Genomic DNA, 17,035 nt, shown 5'->3' on the forward strand with positions numbered 1-17,035 from the left:
CACTATTTGCCTGTAGATTTCTGGGTGGCTGGTTTGAAGTCCCTCTTCTCTACCCATCTTTAGAATCCCTCACTTATAATTGCACCCACTCTTTAACGTCATATCCATGTGCACATCAGGCATTCTTAACACGGATTTGGTGAGATTATGCTGCTTTTTGCAGTCATATATTTCTAAGTAAGTTGACCAACATTCCAATAATAAAGCAAATATTAATGCTCATGCCAGTCTCTATTCCCAGGGCTTGCCATGGGAGATCTGACCTACTTTTTCCTCCTTGAAAGAAGAGAGCATGTAATTTTTATTTTTTATTTTTTTTAAACAAAAAACCACAGATGAGGCAAAGTCATGAAGATTAGCTCTGACTTTGGGTCTAAAGCCAAACTCCCCTCAAAGTTCAGGGATGTTTGGATTTGCTGTTCCAGTTTGGATTAATCTCTGATTAAAAGATTTTATTATTTAATTTAAGAAAGGCTGACTTACTAAGACATAAAAAGTACAGGGACGCTGGAACACATATATGGACTTCAAACCTAAAACATTCACTGCCACAGGAAACCATCAAAAATCAACAATTTAACAAGCCTGAAACGGAATTAGATCTTCACGAGTTCAAACCTGCAAGGTGCTGAGCATCTCCTGGAAGTGCTGAGTGCCCCAGCTCCCATTCAAGTCAATGGACATTACAGGAGCTCAGCACAATGGCACCTTCAGGAGATACTCAGGATCTTGCAAGATTGAGCCTTTTAGGTTGGATCCAGTCCCTACTGAAATTAATGGAAAGACTCCCACCGACATCAGAAGCAGTTATATAAAGCCTTATATGAACTGGAGCCACGTTTGAAGCTAGAGAAGGGAAGATCAGGTCACCCTGATTCTTTGGCTGCCAAAATGTGTTACAGTTTGTCAAAGATTTGGCTCCCAAGAAGCAAAGACAATACATGAAACACTTGGGCTCTAGTCTATCAAAGAACTTCAACGTGTGACTATCTTTAAGCACAAGAGAAGTCCCATTTACTTCACTGAGATTGCCCACGTTCTTAGCTACACATATGCCTAAGCGTTCCTGTGCAACAGGGCTTTAGTTCCAAATGGTAAATGTCACCATCTCCCCCCAACTCCCATAACTGACCAAGAGCGTCACCATTAAAAAGTCAGGTTTCAGAGTAGCAGCCGTGTTAGTCTGTATTCGCAAAAAGAAAAGGAGGACTCGTGGCACCTCAGAGACTAACCAATTTATCAGCATTTATCATAAAGTACCAACCAGATGGCAACAGTTTTTCCGAACAGTTGAGAGGAAATTACTGTGGTCACTGTAGTATTGATTGCAAAAGGTTTTTTGTTTTTTTTTTAATTTCTACCTTGTAACACTGTACCTCAGCAAACAAAACTATTAACCAGTAGCTAGACTGACCAACAAATAACCACCTACAGGCTTTTGAAAGCCATAGAGTAATAAAAATTTGGGGCCTGATTCTCATTTACACTAAGGCTCCCTTTGCATCACTCTGGCAGTAAAAAGGGGTCTTAAAGTCGACATAAGTTAAATTGATAATCACCTTAAGACTTCTCTAATAGCCACAGTGCTGCTAAGTGGCTTTACCGTTTCTCAGGCACATACTCATCAAATTTAACCCAAACTCCTATTGATATCAGACTACAGTGATAATGCAGCTATAGTCTGCAAAACCTGTGGGAGAAAAATAGCCACTTCACTCTTCCAAAGCTGCCCATTTTGTTTGCTCATTTTTGTAAGTAACAGAATATCTGAAAAGCACTAAACATGCTGTGTACTCAACAACTTGATAAATGTGTATGACCTTGGAATTAAATAATTGCATCTTTTTCCTAAAAAAAATAATAAAGAAAGCATCAAGCAGCCATTTTAATTCGGTCCTCTGAGCATCCAGAGTGTTAACACTATGTTCATTTTACTACTTTTATTGCATAACAAGTTAATCTTGCCTTTGTAGTTAAGACACTAGTAGATTTCAGACTTTCACAAAACTGTCCTGTAATATGCAAATTTATTAAGCAGCTTATCAGTTTGTCTTTGCTTTCCTTGTGTTCTCCCCCCAACCCCCTGGCTTCACTCTTGCCTGTTAGACTGAGATAGTCCAGTTGCACTACATTTATTACAGTGTTGACTGATTCTCAAATACTAATCTTCCAGTATTACATTTGTTAAGTATGACTTTAAACCACTCTACTGCTTCACAGTAAATACCTCCTTTCACATTAACCTTTGCCATTTCATTATTCTAACTCATAGTTTGCTGAGTTAGTCCAGACCACCGCAATGTCTGGTTGTTAATGAACAAAGTACCTGAATTTAAAGCTCTGGTTGTCTATGATTCTATTTATAAAATAGTTTTGACATTAACAACCAAGTGGCTTTTGCTGCACAGTAGTCTACAGCAGAGATCGTTTCACAAAATGACAATTGGCAAAACAGATAAATGTATGTGCACAGCATTAAGAATATTGAAAATACAATACTTTTCCAGACCAATTTGTTTTTAAAGAGCTCCTATAAGATATTTAATAGCAGCCTTTTGCTTTTGATCATGACAAACACAATGGACTGTTTAGATTTCACAGGTCACATGTGTGTGTCAGTTGCAAGGCATGGCCTAGATTTCAGCTCACAGCATCAGGTGTCACTGTTGACGACACTGATGAAGATTTGCCCAGATAAATGGAATCCACGTGTAATGACTCCATAGCTGTATACGAACAGAGGTGAAAAGTTGTAACTCAATTGTCTACTGAGATTTTTCTGTGTTGAATTTTTTCTCTTTGGGTTCAGGGTAATGGAACAGACCACACTTCCTCTATCACAAGCTCATTTAATGGAATAAGTGAGAAAAGCCTCCCACAATTCAATTCAGATTTGTAGAGTACACAGAAATGAAAATTGGTATATCCAGAAGTAAACCCCAACCTTTCAGTCTGTTCCTAGTGCTCGCATGCCAGTATTAGTTATGAAACAACTATTTAGAAATATTTTCTGGTTGTTGGACTCAAAGGAGTAAGTATCTAAGCATCCTGTTTTATTACAGAATCTTTAACTCCAGCAATACCAGAAACAGAATTTACCTGAGCTATCAAATCAGGTACATTGCACAACCAGCTTACTTCAAAAAAATGGATCTTCAGCCCAGTAAGCTCCCTTTATATGGCCAAAAGGAAGCACACTGTACAAATCTTAAAACCTAGACATCAGTGCTCTTAAGCGTGATCCTTCAACAGAATCATCTCAGGATGAGTTATTCTTCTGAACATATTCCAGTCCACTCAGTGATGTGGTTCATTTTATTTGTGTGTGGGGGACATATACACACTTCATCCCCTTTTAAATCCAAGACCATGAACCGCTCAACAAACACTGAATTGACTGACAGGCTTATTCTGACACCCTTATGTTGAGTAGGGCCTTATATGATACTACTCTGCAATAATTATGGTGGCAGAATCTGGTTCTGTGGTTTTTCCACAGTCTAGATCGAGAAGTTCCACCTAGATTCTATGATAATTGAAAAGACAAGCTTTGTCAGTGAAGGGAGATGCAATTTAGCATCTGTTTGGGTTTCTGGTCATTTGTGTGGGGAATTTGTAATGGACTTCAAAAAAAGGTACTGTAAAGTACTCTTTGCAATCAACGTTAGGATAAGCTTGTAGCAATGATGATACCAAGAGAGCATTCTGTCTTAAGCCATCTTTGCTCTCTAATTACCAGTATTCTTATATTTTATAGCTCATCGTAAGTACCAGTAACAAATCTTTATTCCTAACTATATGGTTTGAGGTGATGAAAATCATCATTAGAGCATTTACCCACAGCACAATCTGAAAACTGAACAATGGGTTAGAGAGACAAAATTAAAATCCAGTAGTAGCTTTATAATCCCAACAAACTCCACAAGAACCCCTCCTTTTCATACAGTAAAATGTCTTGAGAGGTTAACCTTATGGGAACTCCTACGTTTCATGAGGGTAATTACAATGTGCCAGTTAGAACAAGAGGTCTGGAACCCCATCTGAATTTAAATATTCCATTTCCTCTTGTTAATTAGAAAATTAGCCCTGTACTCTATGTAATTATGATGACATATTCCACTTTATTCAATTGAACCATTAAGATTAGGATTCTCTTGTGTTTGATACAGATAATCTTTATTATGAATGATTTTAATGTTTTAATTGTTTTACTGCTTTTTCAGCAATGTAACTGAATTAGTAATTAGTAGCAGCAGCAGCAGCTAAGTAACTGGAGTTAATGATATCAAAGTTGAAATCACTTTGATGATGTAAATTAAGAAATGTCCGATTTGCAATGATTGCAAAACATGGCTTAACAGAGTATCATTGCAGTATCTTTATGAAGGCTGCCACAGTTCAGGGCAACTACACCTGTATTTACCCTCAGTGGTTCAGCGAGGGCACCCACTCTCAGGTTTCCAATTCCCTGACCATTGCCTTTCTGAGTGGAGACCCACATCTCTCCCTCTTCTGACAGGGGTGCTTCCAGGCTGCACAGTTCCCTGCCTTCACTGTGCTTTTCCCAGCACAAACAGGTTGCCCCAGGACACCTGCTTGCTCTTTATTTAGAGATGGATAACAACTGTAGCTGCCACAAGTACAACACAGACTTCCTATGCAAGCCCACTTTATTCTTAAGCTTAAAAGCACTACAGAAAAAACATATTAAAAACAATAAACCTTCACACGTGCTAATAAACTTACCAGAATTAACCTTAACCCTAACATGAATTCTGGCAGGCTCAGTCCTTCCAACCGTACCCTAAGATCAGGGCTCTCTGTGGACTAGGGGCCCTGTCCATTTACTGGACCAGGAAGAAAGCCCTGAGCCAGTTTAAAAACCAGGCTACTCAACCAAAAACCTTCTTTGTCAGTGGGTCCCTGGAGAATCCAGTTTGAACTAGTAGATGCATACCTTTCCTAGGGGTGGCTTCTATGGAGATATAACAACATGAGTGAATTTGCCTAATGTCCCCCTGCTGTTCTCCCATTTACCCTTACCATGGAAATACACACAACTGTACAATAACACATACACAATTACATTTTTAGTACAATGAACTCCAAAGACTAATTCAATAAAGTCCATTCAGGATATTGCAGGAAATTGTCAATCTGTCACAAAGGCTATACAGGGAGATGTTGTATTTAGCTTTAATAATAAATAAGGGTTCCATTACTAGAGCCATTCCACAAACAGAACTCCCATTGATCCAGTGCCTGGAGTAACTACAGAAACTGGCCCAAAATTTGCATAACAGTAAAAACATCAGACTACCAAAACATTTCCATATTAAAAGGAGTATGGGTTGGTTTTTGTTCATTACACCGAATGTCAGAGCTTTGGCATCCTATATATTAAAGAAGGCTCCAATGCTGCAAAGACTCATGTATTTAACTTTATGCACTGAAAGTAGTCCCTCTGACTACTCACACTGTGTAAAGTTAAGCACATATATGAAGTGCAGTACTGGGGCATTACATTATAACAAATCAGTAAAACTTCTGGGATTTTTAGTATATCATTACTGATGATGCCCAAAGACCTATAAGGCAACTTGAAAATACAAGCGCTCAATTTACCTGTCATTATTTCCTATACCTCTATCATGTCCACTCTGTCTCCTCACAAACTTAAACACCCCCAATCTTTTCAATATTTCCTTCTGTGGGGGTCTTTCCATGCCTCTCACCATTCTTGTCACCCATCTTTCAACTCCTTCCATTTCTGCCTGGTTTTGGTACAGAGTGACCAAAACGAAAGCCAATATTCAAGGTGAGGGTATACAGTTTGCAAATGGTATAATACTTTCAGTATTATTTTCTATCCAGTTGTTTATACAACCTAACACTTTCTTAGGATGTTTTGTTTGTGTAGCTGGTTTATTTAAACGTTGTATAATGCAGCCAGCTCAATTAAAATAACATGAAGTGAATGGTAAGAATTCAACAAATTTACCTGGATTGCAGCCAGGTTCTTTTGTTCCTGCGATGGTGCCTCATGGACAAAACGCAGCCAGTTAGAATATCGTGGATTGCTGGCATCCAGAACATAAAGGACCTCGCCTTTACTCCCTCGAACCTGAAATATTAAAAACCATTGAACAAAATGAACACCAGAAAAACAGTACCTCAGAGAAAGGGGAAAGATTAAATCTTATCTGAAGTGCTGGATTAATTTTCGTTGTATGTTTTAAACACAAGCATAAAGACATTTAAAGTATCCAGTCCACCTGGTGTTTGGCAGGTGAATCCTGCTTTCAGCACATATGCTCAGATATTGGTGAACATTTTTTTACCTTCAGGCACACGATGCATTATCTGCTTATGAGACCTTGCAGTGCAAGTAGTACTCAGAACTCCAACAACTGTGTCAGCTTCTTCCACTATGTTTACTCTCTCTGTTCTCAATCTCTTCCTTACTGAACTCCACGTCTCTGTTTCCTGACTGACACCTGTGCCTCCATCACCCATCAGCTTCTCTCTCTGACTCTCTGCAAACACACTTCCTTCTATTCCTTCTTTGCTTGGGATCTTACCAAATATTTCAAAAACAAAAATGATACAATCAAGAGGGCACTTTCCTCTTCCTCCCTTGATACTCCATCCTCCTCTTCTCCCACTCCACCTTCGTTCACCTCCTTCACCTAAGTTCCCTCTAAATTGCGTGGCCATGCAGCAGCCTATTTATTAAGTGCCATGCAGGTACTCATGGCTGCAGCAGAGAGACAGACGTCTCCCCCAGCCCCAGACCTGCCGCAGCCAGGGGAGAGGTGCCTATCTCGCGGCCCCGGCCCTGGAGCTCCCTAGGTGGGGACAGGCGCCTCTCACCCCAGGTGCTGCTGCGGGGAAGGAGGGAGTCCTCTCTTCCTGCCATAGCCCCAGGGCAACCTGCACCTCAAAACCCTCATCCCCACCCGGCCCCACCCCAGAGCCCAAATCCTAACCCTCTGCCCCAGCCGTGAGCCCCCTCCCACACTCTGAACCCCTCAGCCTCATCCCCACCACATAATTTTTATTATGTATACCAATATGGAGGTGATGTGTAACAAAATTCATTCCACACATGTGTGGGAAAAATTAGAGGGAACACTGTCCCTCACATATCTCTGATGCCAACATTTCATGCCTACTGTCCCTTAGCTTTTTGGCCTCCCTCCTGTCTCTTGTCCCACTCATTCCTTCTCTCATCTCCTCCCTACCAATTTATTTTATGCCTGCTTGCCTCCCTCTGGCTCCTTCCCATCTACTTACAAAATACACGTTGTCTATCCTGATTTTTCCCGCTAATCTAATCTAATCTACCCTGCCCCATCTCCCTCCTCCCCTTATTCTCCAAGACATCTGAGCAGACTTCCTCCTCTAACTCATTTTTTCATCCCCTCTGATGTAGCTTCCAGCATTTCTATTCCACGGACACTTACCTCACCGAGGCCATCAATATCTTTTTTCTAGAGAATCTAAAGGAACATATCACTGTTCTCATCTCCCTTCACTGGTGAGATCCCTTCAGCACAAATGATCTCATTCTCCTCCTCCCTGAGCTTTTGTTCCTCCTATTGCCATATTGTTCTTCCCTTAGTAGCTCTTCATCCTGCCCTCTTCCCATAGTTGCCATCACTCTAGATCCCTTGCTGTTCTCCCATTACATTCTCTCTCTAGGTAATCCCATCCTGCCCATAGCATCACAAATCAACCTCTCTAGCTCTATCCTGTTTTGCATCTCCAAATACTTCCCATCTTTGAGCTGAAGCCTTCTGTCCCCCTGAATCTCATCTCTCCCACCAACGTATCAAATGCCTTTCATAAAGTCATATTCTTCTTGTAACACATCCCTCATCAAATCCTCCAATTGTATTTTTGTCTTCTATCATTTCCAGGGCCTTTTCCTCAGTCAAGGCCCATGTACAAACATACTTTGCATCTCCTCTTAGTCCCTTTACTTCCTTAAGCTTTGTTTTCTATACTATTCTTGACAGAAAGTATAAATATGTGGCCCCAATGCTCACATTCAATCTTAAATTATACCTGGCTGAACTTTCACCTGAGCAGTGGAGGATATGATAAAAATCAAATTAATGTAGTATGCAGGGGAAAGGCTGTAAGTTATTTAATTAGAGTGTGAAGGAAATGAGTCTTTCAATAAGTGAAGGGGCTACTTCAAAAGATTGCACTGTATCATGAAAGGTACATTTTACCCGCACACATGCAACTGATGAATGAGTGATCGTCACACTCATTCCACCTTAAAATGCCAGTGATGGGAAAAATCAACCTCTCTACCAAGGTTTATTGATCTGTAATCATCCCATCTTGTTTGATTTCCTCAGATCAGGCCTGGTCAGTATATGGATGGGAGAAACACACAGAAGGTATAGTGCATGAAATGTTCTTATCCTACAAAACCAAGCGCTATTAGAGATCACTAAAGATTCCATAGCATTTTTTTCCCCATAAGCATACCTGGTGTTCTGTCCACATTCCAACTCAGGTTGGCAGAATGCAAATACCTATGTTTCCACCTGTAGTTTCAACTGGCTACATTATTCTTCACTCCCCATTCTAAAAACACATCTGGGGGGTTTGGTGACAAAATATGTCTGCTTGGATTAAGAATATAGATGGAATTTACATAATCAAACTTTACAGGAAAGCTCTGTATTTCCACAATAGCACAAGTTTATGTTGTACTCACAGCCTAGAAAGACCTGAAAGCCATAAGTGAGCACCACAATAGTTACGTTGCTATGCCCACACTGTTCTAAATATGTAAGCTACAGAACACAATCTCTGTATGAAAATGTTTAACAGCACAGATTTACATCTTTGAGCAATTAAAGACAAACTAATGGCTTTGGGATTTGGCAATAACTACCAAAAGTGGGAGTGAGGAAGGCCCACCAAGCTGGCCCTAGAAAGGTTTTCATCAGATCTTGACTTAGGTTGCAAAAGAGAAACAATCAAGTTCCTACTATAAAAGCCATATGTTCTTCTACCTTCCTTTTAATCTGTTTTTTTCATTTGCTTAATCCTCAAATTATATTGGAAGAATTTATACTCATCTCAGTTTTACAATCATCTCAGTTGGGCACTCTCAGTGCCTGCCAACGCGTGAAGAGATGGCGAATGTGCATCAAGGATTTAACACATAAGGAAACTATTGACCAAAATAATCACATAAAACCCTTGAAGACATGTTAGATTTTCTATTGCTTTTTTTCACCTCATAAAGACATAACGGTACATTAAATATACAGATGTGAAACACACGAAAAGTCAAGAAAAATATATTCAAAACATTGTATGTTACACTGGACCGGATAAGTGACATTTACGGACGCCCTGTTCCCACTGATGAGCCAGCGGGGGCTCATAGGAGCCCTTTCTTAACAGACCTAGCCTCTGAGCCCCATGAAAGAAAACAACTTTTATTTATAAAAGAATGCCTCCTTGCAAAGACAGTCCTAAAACTGTAAACTAATGCAAATCAATCACAAGGAACAAAGAGCTGGACTCCAGTTCTACAGTTTGAGGCATGGGGAACCTAAATGCAGACGCTGTAGGTGTCAGTAATTAAGTTTGGGGTATACCTCCAAGAATCATTTCACGAAAATCCTTCGGCTGGCCCCCATGCCTCGTGGTGTGATCATGGAGCACAGGAGTAAGTTACGTTTGGGGGAGTAGGAGCCATTCAAAAGACACGTTTCACAGATATGTGCTAAAATCCTATGCTCAGATGTGCTGGTAAAACTGTTCAGCCATCCAAGGGGACAGAACTAAGATGGCTGCCACTCAGACAGATGCTGTATTGCAGGTGTGCTCATAATTGCCACAGCTGCTGCCACTGTAGCAAAGGGATTTCCCCTCCTTCATACCCCACCAGTGCTATTAAGAAAGCATAAGAAATGTACTATGTAATTTCAGTACCTCACCCCCACCACAGCAGCTCCTCCAGCTGTGCTAGTGAGAAAGCAAGAGAGGAGATGGTGCCAAGCAGCAGTTGGGCAACAGTCCTGAAGATGCAGCAGTTTGCCTCTCTCCTCATCAGGCTGGGGCCAGGCAAGCACTGGAGCCTCAAGAGCCAATACTGGAAGGGAACATGGAGCCTACACTTGCCCTCTCCCCATCACCACCCAGGGGAAAATGGCTCCCACTTATAATCCCCCGCAGCTAGGAGATACTCACTACCCTATCCCCAACCCTTTCTACACAAACTACGGTTTTCTGGCTTTCCTGGCTCCAAAGGACCCTATACCCACCCACCCACCAATGATGACACACTCCCACACAAGACTTTAAGGATCAAGGGGTGGCTTGATTACAGTCTATAAGTCGCTACATGGGGAACAAATATTTAATAGCAAGCTCTTCAATCCATCAGAGAAAGTTACGACATCATCCAACAGCTGGAAGTTGAAGCTAGACAAATTCAGACTGGAAATAAGTCATACTTTTTTTTTTTTTAAATAGTAAGGATAATTAACCATTGGAACAATTTACCAAGGGTCATGGACTGGAAGTTTTCCTAAAAGATATGCTCTAAGAATCATTTTGGAGACGTTTGATGGCTTGTGTTATACAGGAGATCAGACTAGATGATCACAATGGTCCCTTCTGGCATTGGAATCTATGACCAGAAGTGATGTGCTCCATATACGTCCAACCACCCCACATCTAGAGGCTGCCGGAGAATCTGCCTGCCACTACTATTGTCAACAGGGAATTGTACGGAATCGATGGATTTTTTTTTTTAAGGGGAAAAGAAGGAAAGAATATTTAACCAGGGAAACTCACTTTTATCACAGACTCAGGCTGGATGTGTCTGAGGGAGCCTTCTGTAAATCATAGAATATAAGGGTTGGAAGGGTCATCTAGTCCAACCCACTGCTCGAAGCAGGACCAATTCCCAGTTAAATCATCCCAGCCAGGGCTTTGTCAAGCCTGACCTTAAAAACCTCTAAGGAAGGAGATTCTACCACCTCCCTAGGTAACGCATTCCAGTGTTTCACCACCCTCTTAGTGAAAAAGTTTTTCCTAATATCCAATCTAAACCTCCCCCACTGCAGCTTGAGACCATTACTCCTCGTTCTGTCATCTGATACCATTGAGAACAGTCTAGAGCCATCCTCTTTGGAACCCCCTTTCAGGTAGTTGAAAGCAGCTATCAAATCCCCCCTCATTCTTCTCTTCTGCAGGCTAAACAATCCCAGCTCCCTCAGCCTCTCCTCATAACTCATGTGTTCCAGACCCCTAATCATTTTTGTTGCCCTTTGCTGGACTCTCTCCAATTTATCCACATCCTTCTTGAAGTGTGGGGCCCAAAACTGGACACAGTACTCCAGATGAGGCCTCACCAATGTCAAATAGAGGGGAACGATCACGTCCCTCGATCTGCTCGCTATGCCCCTACTTATACATCCCAAAATGCCATTGGCCTTCTTGGCAACAAGGGCACACTGCTGACTCATATCCAGCTTCTCGTCCACTGTCACCCGTAGGTCCTTTTCCGCAGAACTGCTGCCTAGCCATTCGGTCCCTAGTCTGTAGCTGTGCATTGGGTTCTTCCGTCCTAAGTGCAGGACCCTGCACTTATCCTTATTGAACCTCATCAGATTTCTTTTGGCCCACTCCTCCAATTTGTCTAGGTCCTTCTGTATCCTATCCCTCCCCTCCAGCGTATCTACCACTCCTCCCAGTTTAGTATCAGAGTATTTATTTAGTATAAAGAGTCTAACAGCGCAGCATTGCCTATGCTCCACACCCCCACATATATATCTAAATACTGGCCATTCATAAGAGATTGTAAAAAGCCTATTTAAAAGAAGACAACATTTATATTGCTAGTGGCAATATGTTCATGTTCCCTACCTTGCCAGTAAACCGTGTCCTGACACCTGACTGCATGAATCATTACATATATTTGAAATTATATTTTCCAGCTTGGTAATAATGGGTCTAGTCTGTGTCCAGCAAAAGGATATGCCCAGTTTTAAGTACAATTCCTGAAAATCAGCAAGTGATATCTGGCCTCGTAGTCCATCAAGAAAGGATTTTAAAAATGATTCAAACAACTGCTGGCAATTATTTGAGCTGAAATGCTTTTTTAAAATGGTTTCCTAACAAGGCCAAACTTTAAGTGTTTAAATCTCACAGGACCCCTGTGAGGTAAATAAGTATTCAGGCATCTACAATATTACCCATGAATAAAATGAGGCCCTGAAAAGTTAAATGGTGTGCCTGAGGTCACACTGAAAGTCAGTGTCAGAGCTGGAAATGGAACTCAATAATTGGGCCAAAAAACATGTGCTTTCACTATTACACGGCAATCAAGTAATGTTTGTAAAATGAAAAGGAGTACTTGTGGCACCTTAGAGACTAACCAATTTATTTGAGCATGAGCTTTCGTGAGCTACAGCTCACTTCATCGGATGCATGCCGTGGAAACTGCAGCAGACTTTATTTATACACAGAGAATATGAAAAAATACCTCCTCCCACCCCACTGTCCTGCTGGTAATAGCTTATCTAAAGTGATCATCAGGTGGGCCATTTCCAGCACAAATTCAGGTTTTCTCACCCTCCACCCCCCCACACAAATTCACTCTCCTGCTGGTGATAGCCCATCCAAAGTGACAACTCTTTACACAATGTGCATGATAATAAAGTTGGGCCATTTCCTGCACAAATCCAGGTTCTCTCACCCCCTCACCCCCCTCCCAAAAACCACACACACAAACTCACTATCCTGCTGGTAATAGCTCATCCAAAGTGACCATTCTCCCTACAATGTGCATAATTAAGGTGGGCCATTTCCAGCACAAATCCAGGTTCTCTCACATCCCCCCCACCCCCATACACACACAAACTCACTCTCCTGCTGGTAATAGCTCATCCAAACTGACCACTCTCCAAGTTTAAATCCAAGTTAAACCAGAACATCTGGGGGGGGGGGTAGGAAAAAACAAGAGGAAATAGGCTACCTTGCATAATGACTTAGCCACTCCCAGTCTCTATTTAAGCCTAAATTAATAGTATCCAATTTGCAAATGAATTCCAATTCAGCAGTTTCTCGCTGGAGTCTGGATTTGAAGTTTTTTTGTTTTAAGATAGCGACCTTCATGTCTGTGATTGCGTGACCAGAGAGATTGAAGTGTTCTCCGACTGGTTTATGAATGTTATAATTCTTGACATCTGATTTGTGTCCATTTATTCTTTTACGTAGAGACTGTCCAGTTTGACCAATGTACATGGCAGAGGGGCATTGCTGGCACATGATGGCATATATCACATTGGTGGATGTGCAGGTATACGAGCCTCTGATAGTGTGGCTGATGTTATTAGGCCCTGTGATGGTGTCCCCTGAATAGATATGTGGGCACAATTGGCAACGGGCTTTGTTGCAAGGATAAGTTCCTGGGTTAGTGGTTCTGTAGTGTGGTATGTGGTTGTTGGTGAGTATTTGCTTCAGGTTGCGGGGCTGTCTGTAGGCAAGGACTGGCCTGTCTCCCAAGATTTGTGAGAGTGTTGGGTCATCCTTTAGGATAGGTTGTAGATCCTTAATAATGCGTTGGAGGGGTTTTAGTTGGGGGCTGAAGGTGACAGCTAGTGGCGTTCTGTTATTTTCTTTGTTAGGCCTGTCCTGTAGTAGGTAACTTCAGATTGATAGAGCCAGAAGAGTTCCCAGAAGTTACCTACTACAGGAGACTTGGAGAGTGGTCAGTTTGGATGAGCTATTACCAGCAGGAGAGTGAGTTTGTGTGTGTATGGGGGTGGGGGGGATGTGAGAGAACCTGGATTTGTGCTGGAAATGGCCCACCTTAATTATGCACATTGTAGGGAGAATGGTCACTTTGGATGAGCTATTACCAGCAGGATAGTGAGTTTGTGTGTGTGGTTTTTGGGAGGGGGATGAGGGGGTGAGAGAACCTGGATTTGTGCAGGAAATGGCCCAACTTTATTATCATGCACATTGTGTAAAGAGTTGTCACTTTGGATGGGCTATCACCAGCAGGAGAGTGAATTTGTGTGGGGGGGTGGAGGGTGAGAAAACCTGGATTTGTGCTGGAAATGGCCCACCTGATGATCACTTTAGATAAGCTATTACCAGCAGGACAGTGGGGTGGGAGGAGGTATTTTTTCATATTCTCTGTGTATAAATAAAGTCTGCTGCAGTTTCCACGGCATGCATCCGATGAAGTGAGCTGTAGCTCACGAAAGCTCATGCTCAAATAAATTGGTTAGTCTCTAAGGTGCCACAAGTACTCCTTTTCTTTTTGCGAATACAGACTAACACGGCTGTTACTCTGAAACCTGTTTGTAAAATCATTGCTCTGATTGAAAAGTCTTTCCATGAATGAGTAGAATGGATTTAATTTAACTGAGAGAGAGGACGTGATCCCCATCCTCCCCGCCCGCAGCCCTCTAAACAGAAGGGCAAATCTGCAGACAGGTGGAGCCTCATGTTCTAGCATCAGCAGCAGTTAGGTAATATGCTAGTAGAGCATTATAAATAATTAGATATCTAAAATGTATGAAGATATCTACACTGTGCAAAAAAAAAAGGAGTACTTGTGGCACCTTAGAGACTAACAAATTAAGGTGCCACAAGTACTCCTTTTCTTTTTGCGCATACAGACTAACACGGCTGCTACTCTGAAACCTACACTGTGCAGTGGATGATAGAACACTTTTCATATTAATGTCTGGAAAATAGCTATCTGAGCTTGAACACAATGGTGTCAAATACATTACTGAGTTAATTCAGTCAAATTTCTTTTACAATAAATGAAGTAACTGAGACTTATGGGGACCTCATACAGGAGGATTTTTTGCCCTCTGACTAAGCTGGAGATCATTGAAGCCTGCAACAACGTTTCAATCACAGTATCGCTACAAAAAGTACTAGAAAACACACATCTCCAGCAACTGTAGAAGCTACCAGATGCAATTTTTCAAAGAGCTAAATAATAACGCCCAAGCTGCTTTTAACACCTTTCCACAGCATGGTCCTTGCCATTTGCTGGATGGCATTATTAAGCCTGCAATGAAGTTACCTCCAGTTTTTCAAATTTTATTTAACTTTGTTGTGCATTCTGCTACACTATTTAAATATGCACATGAGCTCAAATGCAAATACAGTGCTGTGTGCACCTGGCAGGGAAGGAAAAAAACAACACACCACCTGTGACAATAAGCAGACAGTTCTCTGCACTGCATGCAGTAAACACATTAGTTGGGATACAGAGACCATTTTTTGAGATTTTATTAAGTGAGAATGCAAAGACCTATATTTCCATATAAACAGTGAGATCATGAAAAATACTGTTTACTGCACTCTGCTTTAAAAAAAAAAAAAAACTACAAAAAACCACCCAAAATTCCTATTGTAGATAGTATGAAGCAGCTAGAACAAGACGACACCTTTGTACATGAGGAACTGCACTGAGTTCCGGAAACATATGCCCTTACAGAATTGATTGCAGGATCCAGACTTAGCTTTTTAATGTTGCTACAGGAGATATTAGATTATCAATTGAGAGCAAACTTGGGAACACCTGATCCAGTGATTCTTGGTTTGCTTGCAACTGAGACACAATTGCATCTGGAGGAGATTGCTCATCATTCATTTCCCCCCAATGCATGATATATGCTATGCCTCACTGCTTGTCATTCATAAAATTCCAGCTTTTGATATCAATGAAGTCTTATGATACAACACTACACAGATATTGGACACTTTCAGAAGGGAAAATTCTCTGTAATAAAAATTACAGTTTAAAATGTGATCTATTTCATTTCTCTAAAAGAAAATTCTCAGATTTCTATTAATATCTTGCTGATTCTTCTCCAGAGAAAGGTAAGGATGTATAAGTAGGGCCCTTCCAAATTCATATTCCATTTTTGTCAATTTCACAGTCCTAGGATTTTTTAAAAACGTAAATTTCATGATTTCTGATATTTAAGTCTAAAATTTCCTGGTGTTGTAATTGTACGGGTCCTGACCCAAAAAGGAGTTGTGGGGTTTGCAAGGTTATTATGGGGGAGCAGGAGTTGTGGTACTGCTACCCTTACTTCTGCGCTGCTGCTGGCAGCGGCTCTGCCTTCAGAGCTGGGCGGCCAGAAGCCCAGCTCTGAAGGCGGAGCCGCTGCCAGCAGCAGTGCAGAAGGAAGGAGGGTATGGTATGGTATTGCCACCCTTACTCCTGTGCTGCTGCCTTCAGAGCTGGGCTCAGTCAGCAGCTGCCTCTCTTCGGCTGCCCAGCTCTGAAGGCCGCAGTGCAGAAGTAAAGCTGGCATGGTATGGTATTGCCACCTTTACTTCTGTGCTGCTGCTGGCAGGGAGCTGCCTTCAGAGCCGAGCGCCCGGCCAACAGCCACTGCCCTCTGGTTGCCCAGCTCTGAAGGCAGCCCAGACGTAAGGGTGGCAATACTGTGACTCCCCTAAAATAACTTTGCAAATCCCACACACACAGTGCTCCCTTTTTGAGTCAGGACTCTCAGTTAGAGAAACACTGATCTCCCCTGTGAAATCTGTGTAGTACAGGGTACAAGTACAGAAAAGACCAGATTTCATAGTCTGGGACACATTTTTCATGGCCGTGAATTTGGTAGGGCCCTATGTATAAGGATCCACTTAAATGTATTGTATGATCTACTATAACAAAGTTTAAATTGGAGTACTAACACTTAATGCAATCAACTCCTGATTTTAAAGCCATTTTGAAAACATTTAATATTTTAAAGACGTTTAATAATTAAGGGCTTAATTCTTCACTCACAACAAGCCACACCTCCTCCGAGTAGTCCCATAGAAATCACTCAACTAAACATGCAGCAAGGTGCTACTCAATGGGCCTGTTCCAAAGACCACTGAAGTCAATATCTTTTATTAGAGCTAAAGTGAGTAAAGGTGATAAAAATCAAGCTTAAACCAAACACTTAATAAAATACATGAATCTATACTAAATAACTGATGAAAAACTGCAGTAAGAAAA

At 41.5% G+C, this 17,035-nt stretch overlaps 1 protein-coding gene across 2 annotated transcripts in view; it reads right to left on the reverse strand.

The window, feature by feature from the left end:
* The window catches only part of PRDM5 (PR/SET domain 5), a 138,807-nt gene that overhangs the window by 103,464 nt on the left and 18,308 nt on the right, over positions 1 to 17,035 (reverse strand). For both annotated transcript variants that reach the window (XM_048847652.2, XM_075127621.1), the window contains exon 3: positions 6,002 to 6,124. In XM_048847652.2, the coding sequence (XP_048703609.1) occupies positions 6,002 to 6,124 (123 nt within the window). The remainder of the gene's footprint in view (positions 1 to 6,001; positions 6,125 to 17,035) is intronic.

This window comes from Caretta caretta, chromosome 4 (assembly GCF_965140235.1).
Source record: "Caretta caretta isolate rCarCar2 chromosome 4, rCarCar1.hap1, whole genome shotgun sequence".
NCBI lineage: Eukaryota > Metazoa > Chordata > Testudines > Cheloniidae > Caretta > Caretta caretta.